At 41.0% G+C, this 15,083-nt stretch overlaps 1 protein-coding gene and 1 non-coding gene across 2 annotated transcripts; both read right to left on the reverse strand.

The window, feature by feature from the left end:
- Positions 1 to 2,617: 2,617 nt before the first annotated feature.
- On the reverse strand, positions 2,618 to 2,721 carry LOC118488699. The gene has a single exon (XR_004885243.1). It is a non-coding gene; the product is annotated as a small nucleolar RNA R71 (small nucleolar RNA).
- An 8,605-nt stretch (positions 2,722 to 11,326) lies between these two features.
- LOC110870189 lies at positions 11,327 to 12,208 on the reverse strand. Its single transcript, XM_022119389.1, has one exon. The coding sequence runs from the start codon at positions 12,206 to 12,208 to the stop codon at positions 11,327 to 11,329; it is 882 nt and encodes a 293-aa protein (XP_021975081.1).
- Between the last annotated feature and the right edge of the window lie 2,875 nt (positions 12,209 to 15,083).

Genomic DNA, 15,083 nt, shown 5'->3' on the forward strand with positions numbered 1-15,083 from the left:
TTAGCCTTATACTTGTAAAAATCAACAAAAACAAAGTTTTACAGTCTCTCGCGGGCCGCGACGGAGACCCTTTGGCCTGTCACGGGGCGCGACGGCCTGGTCCTTATCCGGAAACGTGGCGTGGCACGTGACTCAGCAGGCCTACACCTTTGACTCAGCAAAGCTATAGACGGCACGTGGTCGCTCGCGGGCCGCGAAGGCCCTTGCCTTCTCTTTCGCGAGGCGCGACAGACCCCCGAATCAGCCTATATAAGGGGGGTCGAGCTCTTTTGATCGTCGTTCATTTTCTGAATTCTCTCTCAACTTCTCTAGTAGTAGAAACTCTACTCGGTCATAATACCCACTATATAGCGAAGCTTTGCCTCGTTGTAAGTACTATAACCCTGCTATTACCCTACACGATCGATTAGGATTCCGTAATGCATGTCGGCTCCGCCCGACTCAATCATTGGAATTCTGTCTCGTGTGTACACTCGATCGATTTAGAACTTCCGTAATGCATGTCGGTTCTGCCCGACTCAGTCATTGGAATTCTGTCTCGAGTTGTACGGTCAATTTAAATTGGGTTATTTTACAAACACGTGTGCATTATTTGATTTAATAGATAATAATCAGGAGACTTCCAGGAAGCCTTAGTATTATCTAAACTTGCAAAGTGAGTAATCCTCTTTTTGTGAAACCTTTTGCAAACTGTTTTTACAAAACCTCAATTGTTTTAAATTATATTCAACAATGATTGAGTATTTGTATTCTACAATTATCGTCGGTATGTTGGGGTTTTGTATACAAAATTTGTTACTACACTGTGAGTAGTAACATTACCACCAGTCATGGATTGACAGTACCGTGGGTGGTAATTAAAGTAGAAATATAAACAAATGTAATTGCGAGATCGCCTTCAATGTTGTAAAATGATAAAGCCTGTTTTGATAAATTGAGATTCACTCACCAGTATTTCTTGCTGACAAAATGTTTTAAAACGCGTTTCAGGTAACATAATATGAAAGCCCAATAGAAGCCAGCTGTAGAGGACTGAAGGCTTGGGATAGTGACTATAAAAGTTACCTAAAATAAACAAGACAATTTGTTTTCAATAATTAGGGTTTATCCCTATCAATGTATTGTCAATGAACTTGGGTTTTATTCCCATGAATTATTATTATAAAAGTTTGGTGTTTTACTCTGATAAAAATATCTCCTAACTACGGTCCTGATGTATTCCACTCCCAAATTAATAAACACCGATACCACCCACTCTGAGTAGCTCGTGGCCGCCCGCTCCCGGGCAGGGGTCGGGGGTTGCGACAGAGGGGCCTACTACTGTAAATAAGATAATCTCTTAAAATGCCCAAAGTGCGGAAATCATCAAAAGGATACATGAAAGATAAGTCGGAACCAAGTGATTCTTTCTTGTCTATCTGTTTTTCCTTTATTTTATTTTTCTATTTTTATTTTATCTTTTTATAGTTTAAAAAATCTTTTCTCAAAGTTTGGTTCGATTAGACGTTGACGATAAGCCGGTATTAAAAGCTCTTATGTCCTTGGACGACCTCGGTATCTTACCATCACTATACTACATCCGCGATGGGTGCACTTGCCCTAGCGTGTGTGTAGAGTGATAGTGAAATATCGTGTTTTATAAATTTAAAACTTGAATCAGCGAGTAAAAAGAGCTAAAAATATACTAAAAATATATACACTCGTACGCACGTTAAGTTTTTTGGCGCCATTGCATGGGACACAAGAATTTTAAGAAAGCTTAAAATTAATGGCCTAATCATTTTTATCTTTTCTATTTATTTTTCCTCTTTTTCCTCCAAAAATTCTGCTTTCTATAGGATTAACACGGGGCTGTGTGGGATCAACAGGGGCCGTGTTAAACCTGCAGTATCTGGGAGAAGCTGTTTTCTTGTTATTGGAACTCAGACACGAGACCGTGTTACAGGAGCACAGGGCCTTGTTGGACTTCCAGTATCTTGGAACTTGAAAACAGAAATTTTCCCTGGACAGCACGGGCCGTGCCGCCACAGCACAGAGCCGTGTTAATCTTCTGACCCGGCTTTCTTTTTTGTTTTTGATCGCAAAAAATCACACAATTTTTTTAGAATTTGAAGGAATACAGTGGATGACCTCTGCCTCCGACAAAGACATAAAAGTGCCGCTTGATGAACCGAGCGCTTTTTGAGAAAAAGACTTAAAGCTAAAAACAAAAAAAAAAGCCTCGACCCAAAACCCTCCTATGGCGGATCAACGCACTCTCATGGAGTACATACAGCCTACGGTCGGTAATCTTGGAGCCGCTATTAACTCTCCTAATTTCGAACCTAATAACTTTGAGCTTCAACCACCCCTCATCCAAATGCTCCAAAATTCCGCCACCTTCCATGGCCTAGTCGATGAAGATCTCCATTTACATCTTACTAACTTTTTGGAAATATGTGACACCTTCCGAATCAACGGAGCCTCTAGCAATGCCGTTAGGCTCCGTATGTTTCCTTTCTCCCTCAAAGACCGAGCGAATGCTTGGTTAAACACCCTCCCAAGTGGGTCTGTACACACTTGGGATGAACTTGCCCAAAAATTTCTCTACAAATATTTCCCTCTTGCTAAAACCGCCAAACTCATGACCGGGATCAATATCTACTCTCAAGAAGACGGGGAATCATTGCAGACATGGGAAAGGTTCAAGGAGCTCTTAAGGAAATGCCCACATCACGGTCTTGAATGATGGCAACAAGTATCCACCTTCTACAACAGACTCTTGCCGCATACAAGGCAAATCCTGATTCCGGCTCTGGGGGACTCCTTGGGAACCGGCAACCCGAGAAAATTTATAATCAAATTGAAGAACTTGCTCAAAACAGTTTTCAATGGCACACTTCTAGGGGCTCAAAATCTATAGCCCCAGGCGCCCACAAAGTGGATGAATACACTTCTTTGCAAGCCCAAATCGAAGCCTTAACTAATAAAATAAAGAAACTTGAATTGAACAAAACGGTTTCGGTTATGGATTGCGAAGGATGCGGCGGCCCCCATGAAAACTGGAGTTGTATGAAAGACTTAGAAAATCAAACGGAAGTGGAAAATTACCTAAATAACCGGCCACGACCACCGGGAGTTCAAAGTAACACTTTTACTCCCGAATGGCATAATCATCCCAACTTTAGTTGGAGGGAATCGGGGGGTAATAACCAACAAAATCAAAATTAACGATCTAACTTTAAAAAAAAAACCACGAAATGAGCAAAAAAGTTTTCAACCACAACAACAAGGAGGAAAAGAAAGGCTTGAGGATATCATCACTCGCCTCTTCTCCGAATCCGACTAAAGATACTCGGAAAGGTTCTTACAAACCGAAGCGGAAATTCGAAACCAAAGGGCTAGTGTTCAAAATATAGAAAACAATTAAGCCAACTAGCCCAAAATTTCGCCGAGAGACCGCAAGGAGCCTTACCAAGGAACACCGAAACAAATCCTAAAGACCAAGTAAATGTAATCAACTTAAAAAGCCGGAAGGTAAGACCCAAGATTGAACCAGTACCGCAACAACCTGGTCCAATCCACACTAAGACACCCACCTACATTAACCAAGAAAACACTCAAGCCCAAAATAACGACACAACCAAACTACCCCCGGTCCCTTACCCTGGTCGTTTACTTCGGCAAAAGACCGACGAGCAATTCACTAAGTTTGTGAGCTTGCTTAAACAACTTCACATCAACCTCCCTTTTGTGGAAGTCCTCACTCAAATGTCAAAATATTCCAAGTTTATGAGAGACTTCCTAACTCACAAAAGAAAGATTGAAACCATTCAACAAGTCACCCTTAGTAAAGAATGCCCGGCGACACTCCTCAACAAGCTACCCCAAAAGAAGATTGATCCCCGAAGCTTCACTATTCTTTGCTCTATTGGTGGATCACCAATAAGCAATGCATAAGCCGACTTGGGGGCTAGCATTAATGTCACACCCCCAAAATCCACATGCGGAGTATCACCGCTTGGAGGCGTGACTGACCAGGATCGAGCCACCAATCATATTGAACATAGCGTGTAATAATTATAAAACCCAAACACAATATAATTGGTGTCCATACAAAACATAGTTTAAGTTGTAAGCGGAAGCATAATGTTTAAAACCAAATTATAAGTTCAAAATGTAGTAAAGGTTTAACATGGCATAAGTCTATCCATGTCCAACAACGTCCACGCCTCCTCGTGCAAGCTCCTGAAATACCTAACGACCTGCAAGGCATGTAACAACGAGTCAACAACAAAGTTGAGCGAGTTCACAGTTGGTGTTCATTATTAAGTTGTTTCAAAACCCGGAGTTCATTTGTAAGTTGTAAGTTAATCCGTTTACCCTGTTTCCCAAACATATCCATAGTTGGTGGGGGCTTCCCCATGTTAACCACTAGACCTGTTTACCATATCGACCACTGACTAAAGTAAGTTGGTGCACTGACGTCAATGTCTATCATCATTGACTAGTGCCCAGATCCATTAGTTCACGCCCGTCCTCTGCGGCACGGTGTGAGGCTTGTCAAACCTAAATAGCGCCATCTAACTAATGACCCGCTCGCCATTGGCCCGGCGATTAAGTTGATATAAAAAGGAGGGACTTCATGATAGAAAGTTTTGGTCTAGTATCCGTGTTGTCACCCTTCAGTGAAGAGGGTGTGTACGTAATCCCTAAACCAGGAGACTCCGCAGGTTCCGATTAAATTCTTGGTACGTGTTGTCACCCTTCAATAAAGAGGGTGTGTACGTGTTCCCAACCAGGGGATCACGCAGTTACAGTTTCAATCCTTTACCCATTCCCAACCCTTGGGAATCCCATGCCTTGTGAAAAGTGTGAACTCACCTTTGGTTGCTCGGTTGAACTCTTAAAATAGCTAACGGTCACGGTCAGGGTTGGTCAATCACGTCCTAATATGATTACCAATAAGTTTATTAATAATTTCAAATAAAGCACAAAATTCCTACACGTAGTCTAACATGTTGCACGTAAAATAATATAATGTAGTAAAATATTATAATGTATATATGTACACATGCATGCAAAGTGTCGCTATTCGAATTAGCGACCACATATTCGTCACAAATCACATAATAAATCTTGTCACAAAATTTCAGTTTTTAAGTGCATTTTCGGACAATTTGCGGTGCGTTAATCAGGACCGTTCGGGCACCGGATAGTTCCCGAAGAATTACAGAATGTTTCAATCGAACCAGAGACCATTGCATTAAAATTTGGTGACCAAATTCCTTACGGATTTTTCGTGAAAAATCTTGCGCCAAACCATGATCAGATTTGACATAATCTAGTCAGGTTTGCCGAAAAAAATATTTAAAAATATACGTTTATCCGATTGACGAAATTCCAGTTAGAGGTTTGCACCGACACTAAAGAGCATCTACAATAAAATTTTTAAGTCTCAAAAGTAAACACATACCAAGTTATGACACGAAACGTGAGCTGCATTTTCTGCAGAAAATGACAGCTTAGAGCAGTTTTGCGATTTAATTCGTTAAAAATACTTAGACCTGTCCGAACAATATGAAATCACTGTGGTTTGAAAGCTACTTCCGAATACTTGAGTTTAGGCTCAGAAAACAAAGAGTTTCAATAAGTTTAAGTCCTGAAAAAGACTCCGGAAGTTGGCGTATTTTCTGCAGAAAATCGCTGAACGAAACATTACTTGTTTTAAATTGTTTTTCATGTATTTAGAACGAATTCGAACCAGAACTCTTATACACTCAGCCCAATACATGAACTTCACAAACAAGATCAAGTATCAACCCCAAACATATTACTTACCTTTTGTCACAGATCTATCCAAATTAATGCATATGATTTTCTATATATATATTAAAGTAGTGATAAACATTATGGCATAGTGAGTCTTTCAGCTTAAAGTTATACATATATATCTATACAAGTTTTACTACAAAATTCAACCCAAAGCAAACATAACATTTGCGATTTCTGTCTACAAAAGAAAACTTTTGGCTGCACTATAATATCATCACATTAAAGATAAGTTAACTATACAAATATGATAAGCATAAAACATATATTAAAGGCTCTCCATCATCATCATAAAACGTATATTTAATGCCTATAACTATACTTGAATAAATACAATACATGGAAGACAAATATATACCTCATGGTGTACAAACATAATCACAGTTTCATATATATAACCACACATGCATTCGGTTCGCATGTAATACCCATCTCTACAGTTTCACCCATAACACACATACACTTATGGTTTTCAAGTTCCTACATACTTGCGGACACACATACATATGCGCATAATCACGAATTCACGACACACACACACAAACCACATACGCATACCCAAAACAAGAGATCGAATGGAGATCATGACACATATGATACTCTCAGGTGTAAACTAAAAGGAGAGAAGGTTCTTACCGGTGATCGGCAGACGCTGAACTCTCCGGAGAAGAAGATGGTAGCGGCTGGTTCGTTGTGGGATTCCGAGTAATGGAGGGGTGAGGAAGACGATGGGTTCGTGGAGGGGGCTAGGGTTTTCTTCTTTTATTTTTTTATTTTTTTTTTGAACGGCACTAGTCTTATTATTGTATTATTATTATTATTTTTTTTATCATCAACTAATAATAAAAAAAACAATCAATATGTTTGTGGGTTTGGTAGATGGTTCACATCTTTGTACTATGTTTGCTGTCATGTTCTTTTTTTTTTTTTATATATATACAATCACTAATTGCAATTAGTCATTAATTACTAATAAAAATGAATAATTAATAAAATAATATAGATGTGTAATATTCATGCTAAGGTTTGGGCCTCATAAGTTTCAAGCTACGCGAATGAGTTGGATCGACAAGCGAGATAGGAGCTTTGGTTCAAACGGTTCGGGTCGGTTTAACACGATAAGGATTTGGTTAATTCGTCGAATAAAATAAGCATAAGAGTTGATTCATAAAAACGAAACAAACGGTTTGTACCTTGAAGTTACGGGTTATCACAATTAATTTAATGCCAGCCTCTATGTTCAACCGTTTAGGAGTAGGTAAGCCACATCCTACTAAGGTGAGCATACAACTTGCAGATAGGTCGGTAAAATACCCTCAAGGTGTCATAGAGAACTTATTGGTAAAGGTGGGAAAATTTGTTTTTCCGGCCGACTTTGTTATCCTAGACATGGAAGAAGACACCGAAATTCCACTCATACTAGGACGACTGATGTGTGAAAATGTAACTATTAATTTCAAACAAGTTTTAAAAAGGAATCGCTAACTAAACCACACACAATCGGCAAGTGCACCGGTCGCAGTGTAGTGTAGATGGCAAGACCGGATATCAATCCGTGGACACTATATGCAAACTTTAGATACTGAACCGTTATCGAATAAAAAGTCAATTTTAAGTTTGATTTTAAGTTGATTTGATTTTTAACTAATAACCTAATTAATTAAGAAAATATAGCAAACAAGACAAGCACGCAAACAAACACAAACTCGGGAGCTAGGTGTAAATCAAATATGATGAGAAAAGACTACCTAGGTATCGAATCCCTAGAATCATGCAATGCTATCTTGACTATGGTAATGGCTAAATATCCTAATCCCTCGATTAACCCCCCGCTAGAGATGTATCAAACGAAAGATAAGGACGAAATGCGAAGTGCTAGAACGAACCGGCTCGACCTATCGATACCAAATCCTACGAGAATCAAGCAATGAAAGTAACTCTACCCCCAAAACCCTCAAAACGCAAAGCAAGCCAAACCTTGATAATTGAAATCCTAGGAAACCCTAAACGCGATGAAATAAACGAGCCCGAGCTATCGGTCACCCAATCTACCCAACAACGATTAGCTAATAACCTAGCACACCTAAATCGTCTCTCGAGTCAAAAGATGAGAATGCAAGTTTTCATTATTGATTTTAACTATTGATTAACTTGGTTTATTTCTAAACTCAATATTCAAACCGAAAAACCCTAAGATTAACCAATACAAATTAAATCCTAAGTCTAGGGTGAATTTCTTCGTGCCTAAACCGCTAGATTTATCAATCAACAATTACAACCAACACTTAAACATGCAATATCAATAACAATTTCAAGATCAAATTATGTAAATCGCATAAAATAGCTACAATCAAGTCAAAACAACGTAACAAATATCTAGTTTATCACAACCTAGGTAGTTTGGAAACTTTAGCTACTCATAGTATTCAAAATCATAACAAACTCAATTGTGACAATCAAATAAGACATGGGTTCAATGAAAAATATTAGAATAATAAGAATGATATCGAACCCTTGATGCTCACGAACCAAATATTTCTTTTCTTGTGCGAACCCGCTGCCTGTTGTCAATTCTTTTTCTCCTCTGTTGTCGAAAACAATAATATTCTCTTCAATAAAAAGAATAAAATAGTTGCTGCTGCCGTCAATGTTATCTCGAAAACCACCCCCTTGTTGACTTTTGTGCTTGTTTTGTTCTTCTCGAAAATAATTGGCTCCACCAAGTTGCTTCTCCTCTTGTTTTTCGAAGACAGTAATGATCATGGCCCCTTGTATTTTTTTTGAAACTTAACTTTCATTAACACACCACCGAACCCGCAAACCGAGCCGGCAACAAACAACAAAACAAAATTACATAATTACAAATTTACACCAATCGCTCCAATCGATAGAATGAAACCGAGACCTATGTTTAAACCAGAAAAAACTCAAAGCTCTAATCTCACTAAAAACGTCCTCCACTTTGGCCCGCGAACCTGAAAAAACCATTTTATTTCTAGCCAACCAAATACACCAGCACGCGATGACAATAATGCCTTGAAGAACTGTCTTTTCCGAGCTCCGCAATCGACTGTGCAAATGAGACTCCAAAAGATCTTTGATGGAAAAAGAGAAGATCGTAGGGATACCACTCCACCTGCTGATTTTAAACCATATCATATCCGCGAACCGACACGAGGTAAAAAGGTGGCTCACGGACTCATCCTCAACGCCGCACAAGGGACAAGCTCTAATTTGATTAATAATACCTCTAGAGAAAAGAGCATCCGAAGTAGGAATGCGATTCAAGACTAGCCTCCACGCGAAAATATTACACTTTGATGGGACCCATTTGCACCAATCGAAGACAAAAACACTCGGATCAAGCCTGCCACGAGCAAGAACCTCCTTGACAGATTTGACCGAAAACGTTCCCGTGGAATCACCCAACCATCTCCATTTATCTCTACCAACCGAAAGATTAAAAGAGGATAACATACCCGTCAAAGTGACCAGCTCCTGAACCTCCGAAGACGAGTTCGGCTCATGCCTCCAAAGCCACAACCCACCATCGGACAATCTATCCTTAACCGAACAGTTTTTGACGACCTCCAACCTGAAGAGACCCGGGAAAAGCTCTTTGAATGAAGAATCGGACAGCCAGGGGTCTAACCAAAAAAAATACATCGGAACCCGAAGCAACCTCGCCTTTGAAAAAACTGCGAATCGGCTTATTATCCACTAGAGGTTTGCTCAAGATATTGCAAATGTTGACCCAAACACCTCTGACCGATTTATTACAAGGAAGGAACGTCCACTCTGAGTGACCTGAGTGAATAGCGGAAACGATGATAGCCCATAAACTACCGGGCTCATTTTTTAACCTCCAACCCCATTTGCTAAGCAAAGCCACATTGACATCCAGCAACTTGCTCAGCCCCAAACCTCCCGCCTTCTTTGGTAAAGTAACCCTTTCCCACGCCACCCAGTGAGTCTTCCTGACGTTATTCGAGCCGCCCCACAAAAATTTCTTTATAATACTTTCTAGATCTTTAATAACTTTAATCGGAGCCTTATACAAAGACATAAAATACATGGGCAAACTTTCAAGAACCGACCGAATTAAAGTAACCCTGCCTCCGATGGATAGCAACGCTGCCTTCCAAAGGCAAAGACGCTTCTGGAATATATCATAAACAGGCCTCCAGTTGTTTATACGATTCATGTTGGCGCCGACCGTTAAACCTAAGTATTTAAATGGAATATGATCAACCTTACATCCGATCCAGTTTGCCATCTCCTCAATTTCGTCGCTCGAAACTCCAACACCGAAAATGCTAGATTTGTTAAGGTTGATTTTGAGACCCGAACACACGTGAAAACACCGAAGGATCCTAATGACATTAATAATATTATCTTTGTCCCATTCCCCCATTATCATAGCGTCATCGGCAAAGAATAAATGAGAGGCACGGGCGTCGGATCCTGGGATATTAATACCTTTAAAGACATTGGCCTCACAAGCCATATTAAATAAACACGACAACGCCTCTATAACCACAACAAAAAGAAACGGGGAGATCGGATCTCCTTGTCTCATGCCTTTGCTACAACCGAACTCGAAGGTGGGCGAGCCATTAACCAAGACGGACGCCCTAGCCGACGCGAGAATGCCCGAAATCCATCCACGCCACTTCACTCCAAAGCCCATTTGTTGCAAAATACTCGAAACAAAGCCCCAGTTCACGTTGTCGTATGCTTTCTCGAAGTCGACTTTAAGGAAGAAAACCCGTTTTTTGGACTTCTTGGCCCACGAGTGCAGCTCACTAATAATCAGAGGGCCATCTAAAATATATCTACCTCCGATAAAGGCCGATTGAGAGTTAGAAATTACCTCGTTAAGAACCGGTTTCATCCTGTTCGCGAGAACTTTGGACACAACTTTGTTTATAACTCCGACCAAGCTAATAGGCCGATAATCACTTAACCCCAACGGGTCTTTGGTCTTGGGAATAAGAGCGATAAAAGCCGACCCACAACCCTTGCTCAACTTCCCAGAAACATAAAAAGCATCCAAAATATTATAGAAGTCAGACTCGAAGATGTCCCAAAAATGAGTAAAAAATCTAAAGTTGAAATCGTCAGGCCCGGGAGCGCGATCTTTACCACATTCGAATATCGCAGCTTTGATCTCCTCCTTCGAAAAGCGTGTTTCAAGGCTGATGGCAGACATAGAAGAGATTTGTTTTATGTGAGAACAGACCGGAACAGGACGCCTTTTACTTTCCTCAACGAACTTGTTGTTTCTGAAGAATCGAAGAACTTCCTTTTTTAGAAAAGACGGTTTGGAAATCCAAACCCCATTCACATCAAGGCCATGAATCGAATTGCTCGCTTTCCTGTTGTTGATCATAGCATGGAAGAATTTCGAATTTTCATCTCCTTCCTTCGCACACCTTATACGCGATCTTTGCCTGAGATCCATAATCATAGATTCTTCAACTTCACGAATAATTCTTTTGCTTTCATAAAATGTTCACTCCTCCTCTTCAGAAAATTCTCTAGAATCAAGAATAGCTTCGAGAGCTTCATATTCACTTTTAGCGGTCTCCAAATCCTCTCCTTCCTTGCGAACCATGTCGTCTTTCCACCCTCTAATGCGATCCCTTATGAACCTCAATTTGCTCAAGAAGAACAAATCGGGGCTGACAACATCCGAAGCAAACTCTTGGTTAGCTTTAAGCACTGTGTCGGCAAAACCCGACTTTCCAAACCAAGAATTGAAGATACGGAAAGGACGAGGACCGAAATTTTTTGGAATACATGAGAGGATAATAGGGTTATGGTCAGACCACCGTCTAGGAAGAACCCGACAACAAGCCGCTGGCCAAGCATTGAAAAAATCTGAGTTGACAAGGAAACGGTCAAGTTTACTCAACTTACTGCCATTTTCAGAACAAAAAGTGAACCGTCTATTGCTCATGTTATATTCAATCAAACCCGTCTCAAAAATAAACTCATTAAAATTATTAGCGCAAGACTGCTTAAAAGAACAATTCCTCTTCTCTTCTCTGAAACGAACAGCGTTAAAATCTCCCGCAATGACCCAGAACCCATCATTAGATTCAATAATAATTTTCAGCTCATCCCACAAGACTTTTTTAGCCGGGACCCCCTGCGGGGCGTACACATTAAGAAAGTTAACTGGAGTAGCGCAGCCCTTCACGGACCCTTTAACATGTAAGAATTGTCTGCTTTTGGAACCACCGATCTGACAAAACAAACTATCATCCCATATGCTAATCAGACCTCCCGACAGTCCCACAGAATCAACATAATCCCACCCGAAGCTATTTTTACCCCAGAAAGAAACGACATCGGAACGAGACACATTGGACGCTTTAGAATCTTGCAGCATAAGGAAAGAAATATTGTGCTCCGACAACAAACCCCTCACCCATTCGGATTTACTCGAACCCCCAGTACCCCTAATATTCAATTAAAGAAAATTCATTTTTGAACCACATTAATACCTGAAATAACGGATCTCCTGATAAGATCCTGGTGATTGGAGAGATCGATACCAATCTTAGAGCCAACATCAGTTGTGGCCGCAACTTCCTTATCCACATCCAATAAGCCGGATGTTCCTTCGATGGCATTGTCTCGTTCTTCCCCTTGAGAGGATCTGTCGCCTCCCATCTGATTAACAGATGGCTCAACACAATTGAAAGTCTCCGAAGGAACCTCATTATTTAAATCAAAATGAAAACGCTCAAATCCTCTAGTGGAATCATCACCTCCAGATCCCCTTGGGTTAACTTGCTCGCCTGAACCTCTTTCCCCTTCCAAATAAGCTCTTGGTCGCTTCTTGGGTCTTGAATCAACGGATGAACTACTGACAGTAGCTTCCCTGGTAGTAGACCTGATGTGGTATTTTTTAGAGACAGACCTTTTAAACAAGTTGGGCTTGTCGGTATTGGGCTTCCCAATAAAGAACTTAATTGGGTTGCTATTATCCATCTCACCCCCATGAAAAAAATTGTGATTAACTTGAAGACTGGAAATAGGAACATGGCCCACATTGTTTGAAACCTTCTCACCTGCCTCCTTGGGAATAGAGTCACCGCCATTTTTCTCACTCTGCATGGGAACTTGCATATCATTAGAGGGTTCAACATGATCCCAAGTCTTTTCACCTTCCACCTTGGAGTCCGCCCCAATCTGTTCGAATTCCTTGACACTAGATTCCACGTTAACCGGAATGTCCGGCGAACCTCCCAACTCTGATGAGACGGCCACCGATTCTTCATCCTCCTCAAAAAAATCCGGAACCCACTGATCAATATCTTCTATCACCCATACCTTGTAATGTTTGTCCTGCCAACTCAGGTTAATGAAACCATTAATCCTATTACCCGAATCAATGAGAATCCCGAGACGATCAAACGAGAGATCCCTGTCCGTTTCAGAAAACTGAGAAGGTTGGACAATCTTGCCATACTTACTGCCGATCAAATAAAAAACCGAGCTAGAAACAAGATGGGGAGGAACGCCAAGGATGTTAACCCAAGCGAGACGTTCGTAAGGAAGCGGCTGACCAAGCCACATAGATAGCGATGAAAACCAACGACTCCATATACCTCTATCACGAAGAAAGCTCTCAGCTAGATCCCCATTCTCAAAGGAAATCAACACTGAGAGACCGCCAAGGTACTGAACCGAAGCATCCACAAACCCCGCTAAAAGAAGAGACGACTTTAAAGTTCTAAGCTCGTAGAATCCTAGCGATCTTCCAACAACGACTCTCCCGGAAAGACTGGATAGGGAGAAGATAGCAGGGTCCAGCTTCAAGACATCATCATCATCCTCCACACGGGTCCTATTAGTGAGGATATCCAGAAAGGAAACTCCGTTTCGAACGGAGTTCCGTCCCCCAATCTTCGAAGAACCCTCCTGCACTCTCTCTTTCCCCAAACCCTTCGGCTTACCACCTCCAAGCACAGGTTTCGACTTTGCTTCACCATTCTCTCTGGCAAATAAAGCTACATTTACCAGAAGTTTGTTTCCTCCTAGCTTAACATTAGATAAGCTGAGTTTCAACTCTTCCTGATCCCTTACTCCTTTGAAACTAATGAATCCAAAGATTCTACCCTCCTTGTCTTTCTTCTTGGCGATAAACGCACCCGCAATCTCTCCGTAACCTCTGAAGGCGTTAGCTAGATCCCACGGGCGACATCCGAGCGGGATGTTGGTAACGAAGAACTTGGTAACATTCGAAGAAAAATCGGCTCTTACTCCACCACCTCTTTTCTTTCTATTCTGCGTCTCCCACGGTTCAACATCGACGTCCATACTGAAAACCCACCCGAAAGGACCCTACTCCCGAGTGGCGAATGGAAGCTCGGGCAACCAGAATAGAGGAAAAAGAAGATTGACTAACCGCCGCAGCGTGATTCCAAAGATCCTCACCCTCTATGCCGGCACCTTTCCCTTCGTCGAGCCACCGGCCAGAAGCAGTCCACTGAAATAAAACAACACAAGGAAATCCAAGTCCCGAATGGCGAATGGGAGAGTCGATTCCAAGATAGGTTGAAAGGTCCAGCCTAATCTGAGCGACCTCACAAACTATCCCAAAAACCTTCCTCTCCGTCGAGCCTCCGGCGACCGGAATATGAAAGGGTTAACCGGAACTAGAGAGAGAGATGGCCCCTTGTATGGTTTCGAATAAAAATAGTAATGAGCCCCTTGCTGCCGTCACTTCATTAGGGTATTATTTTCTTAATATCTACTCATTTGTTTCAAAGGCCCAAAAGAAACAATTAAATATCCCCACATTGCGTGACATGCATGGCTAGAGGAGTTCTTTTTGGGTCAAATAGTTGGCAGCCCAATTGTTGTTCTTTTGTAACTTTTCTATTTAATATATGGCTGACTCTATAATAAATCATAGACATAGGTGGGCTTGACCTACTTACGGAAAATAGTGGCAATTTTAGTTCAGTCATTGGCGCCCTACTCTACTCAACTAGCAGGTTATTTAGTTATTGCTCATTTCCGCTCCATTTGCACCAGGACCTGCCAAAACACACAATAATAAACTATAATACTAAAACTAAATAAAAACAAATAAAACTTATACAAAAACTATACAATTTACACGGGACAAATATGTGTATTTTACAACACATCAATGTCCCTTCCTTGCCACCGCATGAGCGATGGTGGATATGAGTGATGGAAAACTAACATTGAGGGTTGGTGAAAAAGAGATCAAGTTTGAAGTGAGGCAA

This window comes from Helianthus annuus, chromosome 16, assembly GCF_002127325.2.
Source record: "Helianthus annuus cultivar XRQ/B chromosome 16, HanXRQr2.0-SUNRISE, whole genome shotgun sequence".
Taxonomy (NCBI): Eukaryota; Viridiplantae; Streptophyta; class Magnoliopsida; order Asterales; family Asteraceae; genus Helianthus; species Helianthus annuus.

Excerpts from the sequence above, each read along its gene's own strand:
- LOC110870189 (XM_022119389.1), bottom strand. The coding sequence starts at position 12,208 with ATGCTGCAAGATTCTAAAGCGTCCAATGTGTCTCGTTCCGATGTCGTT.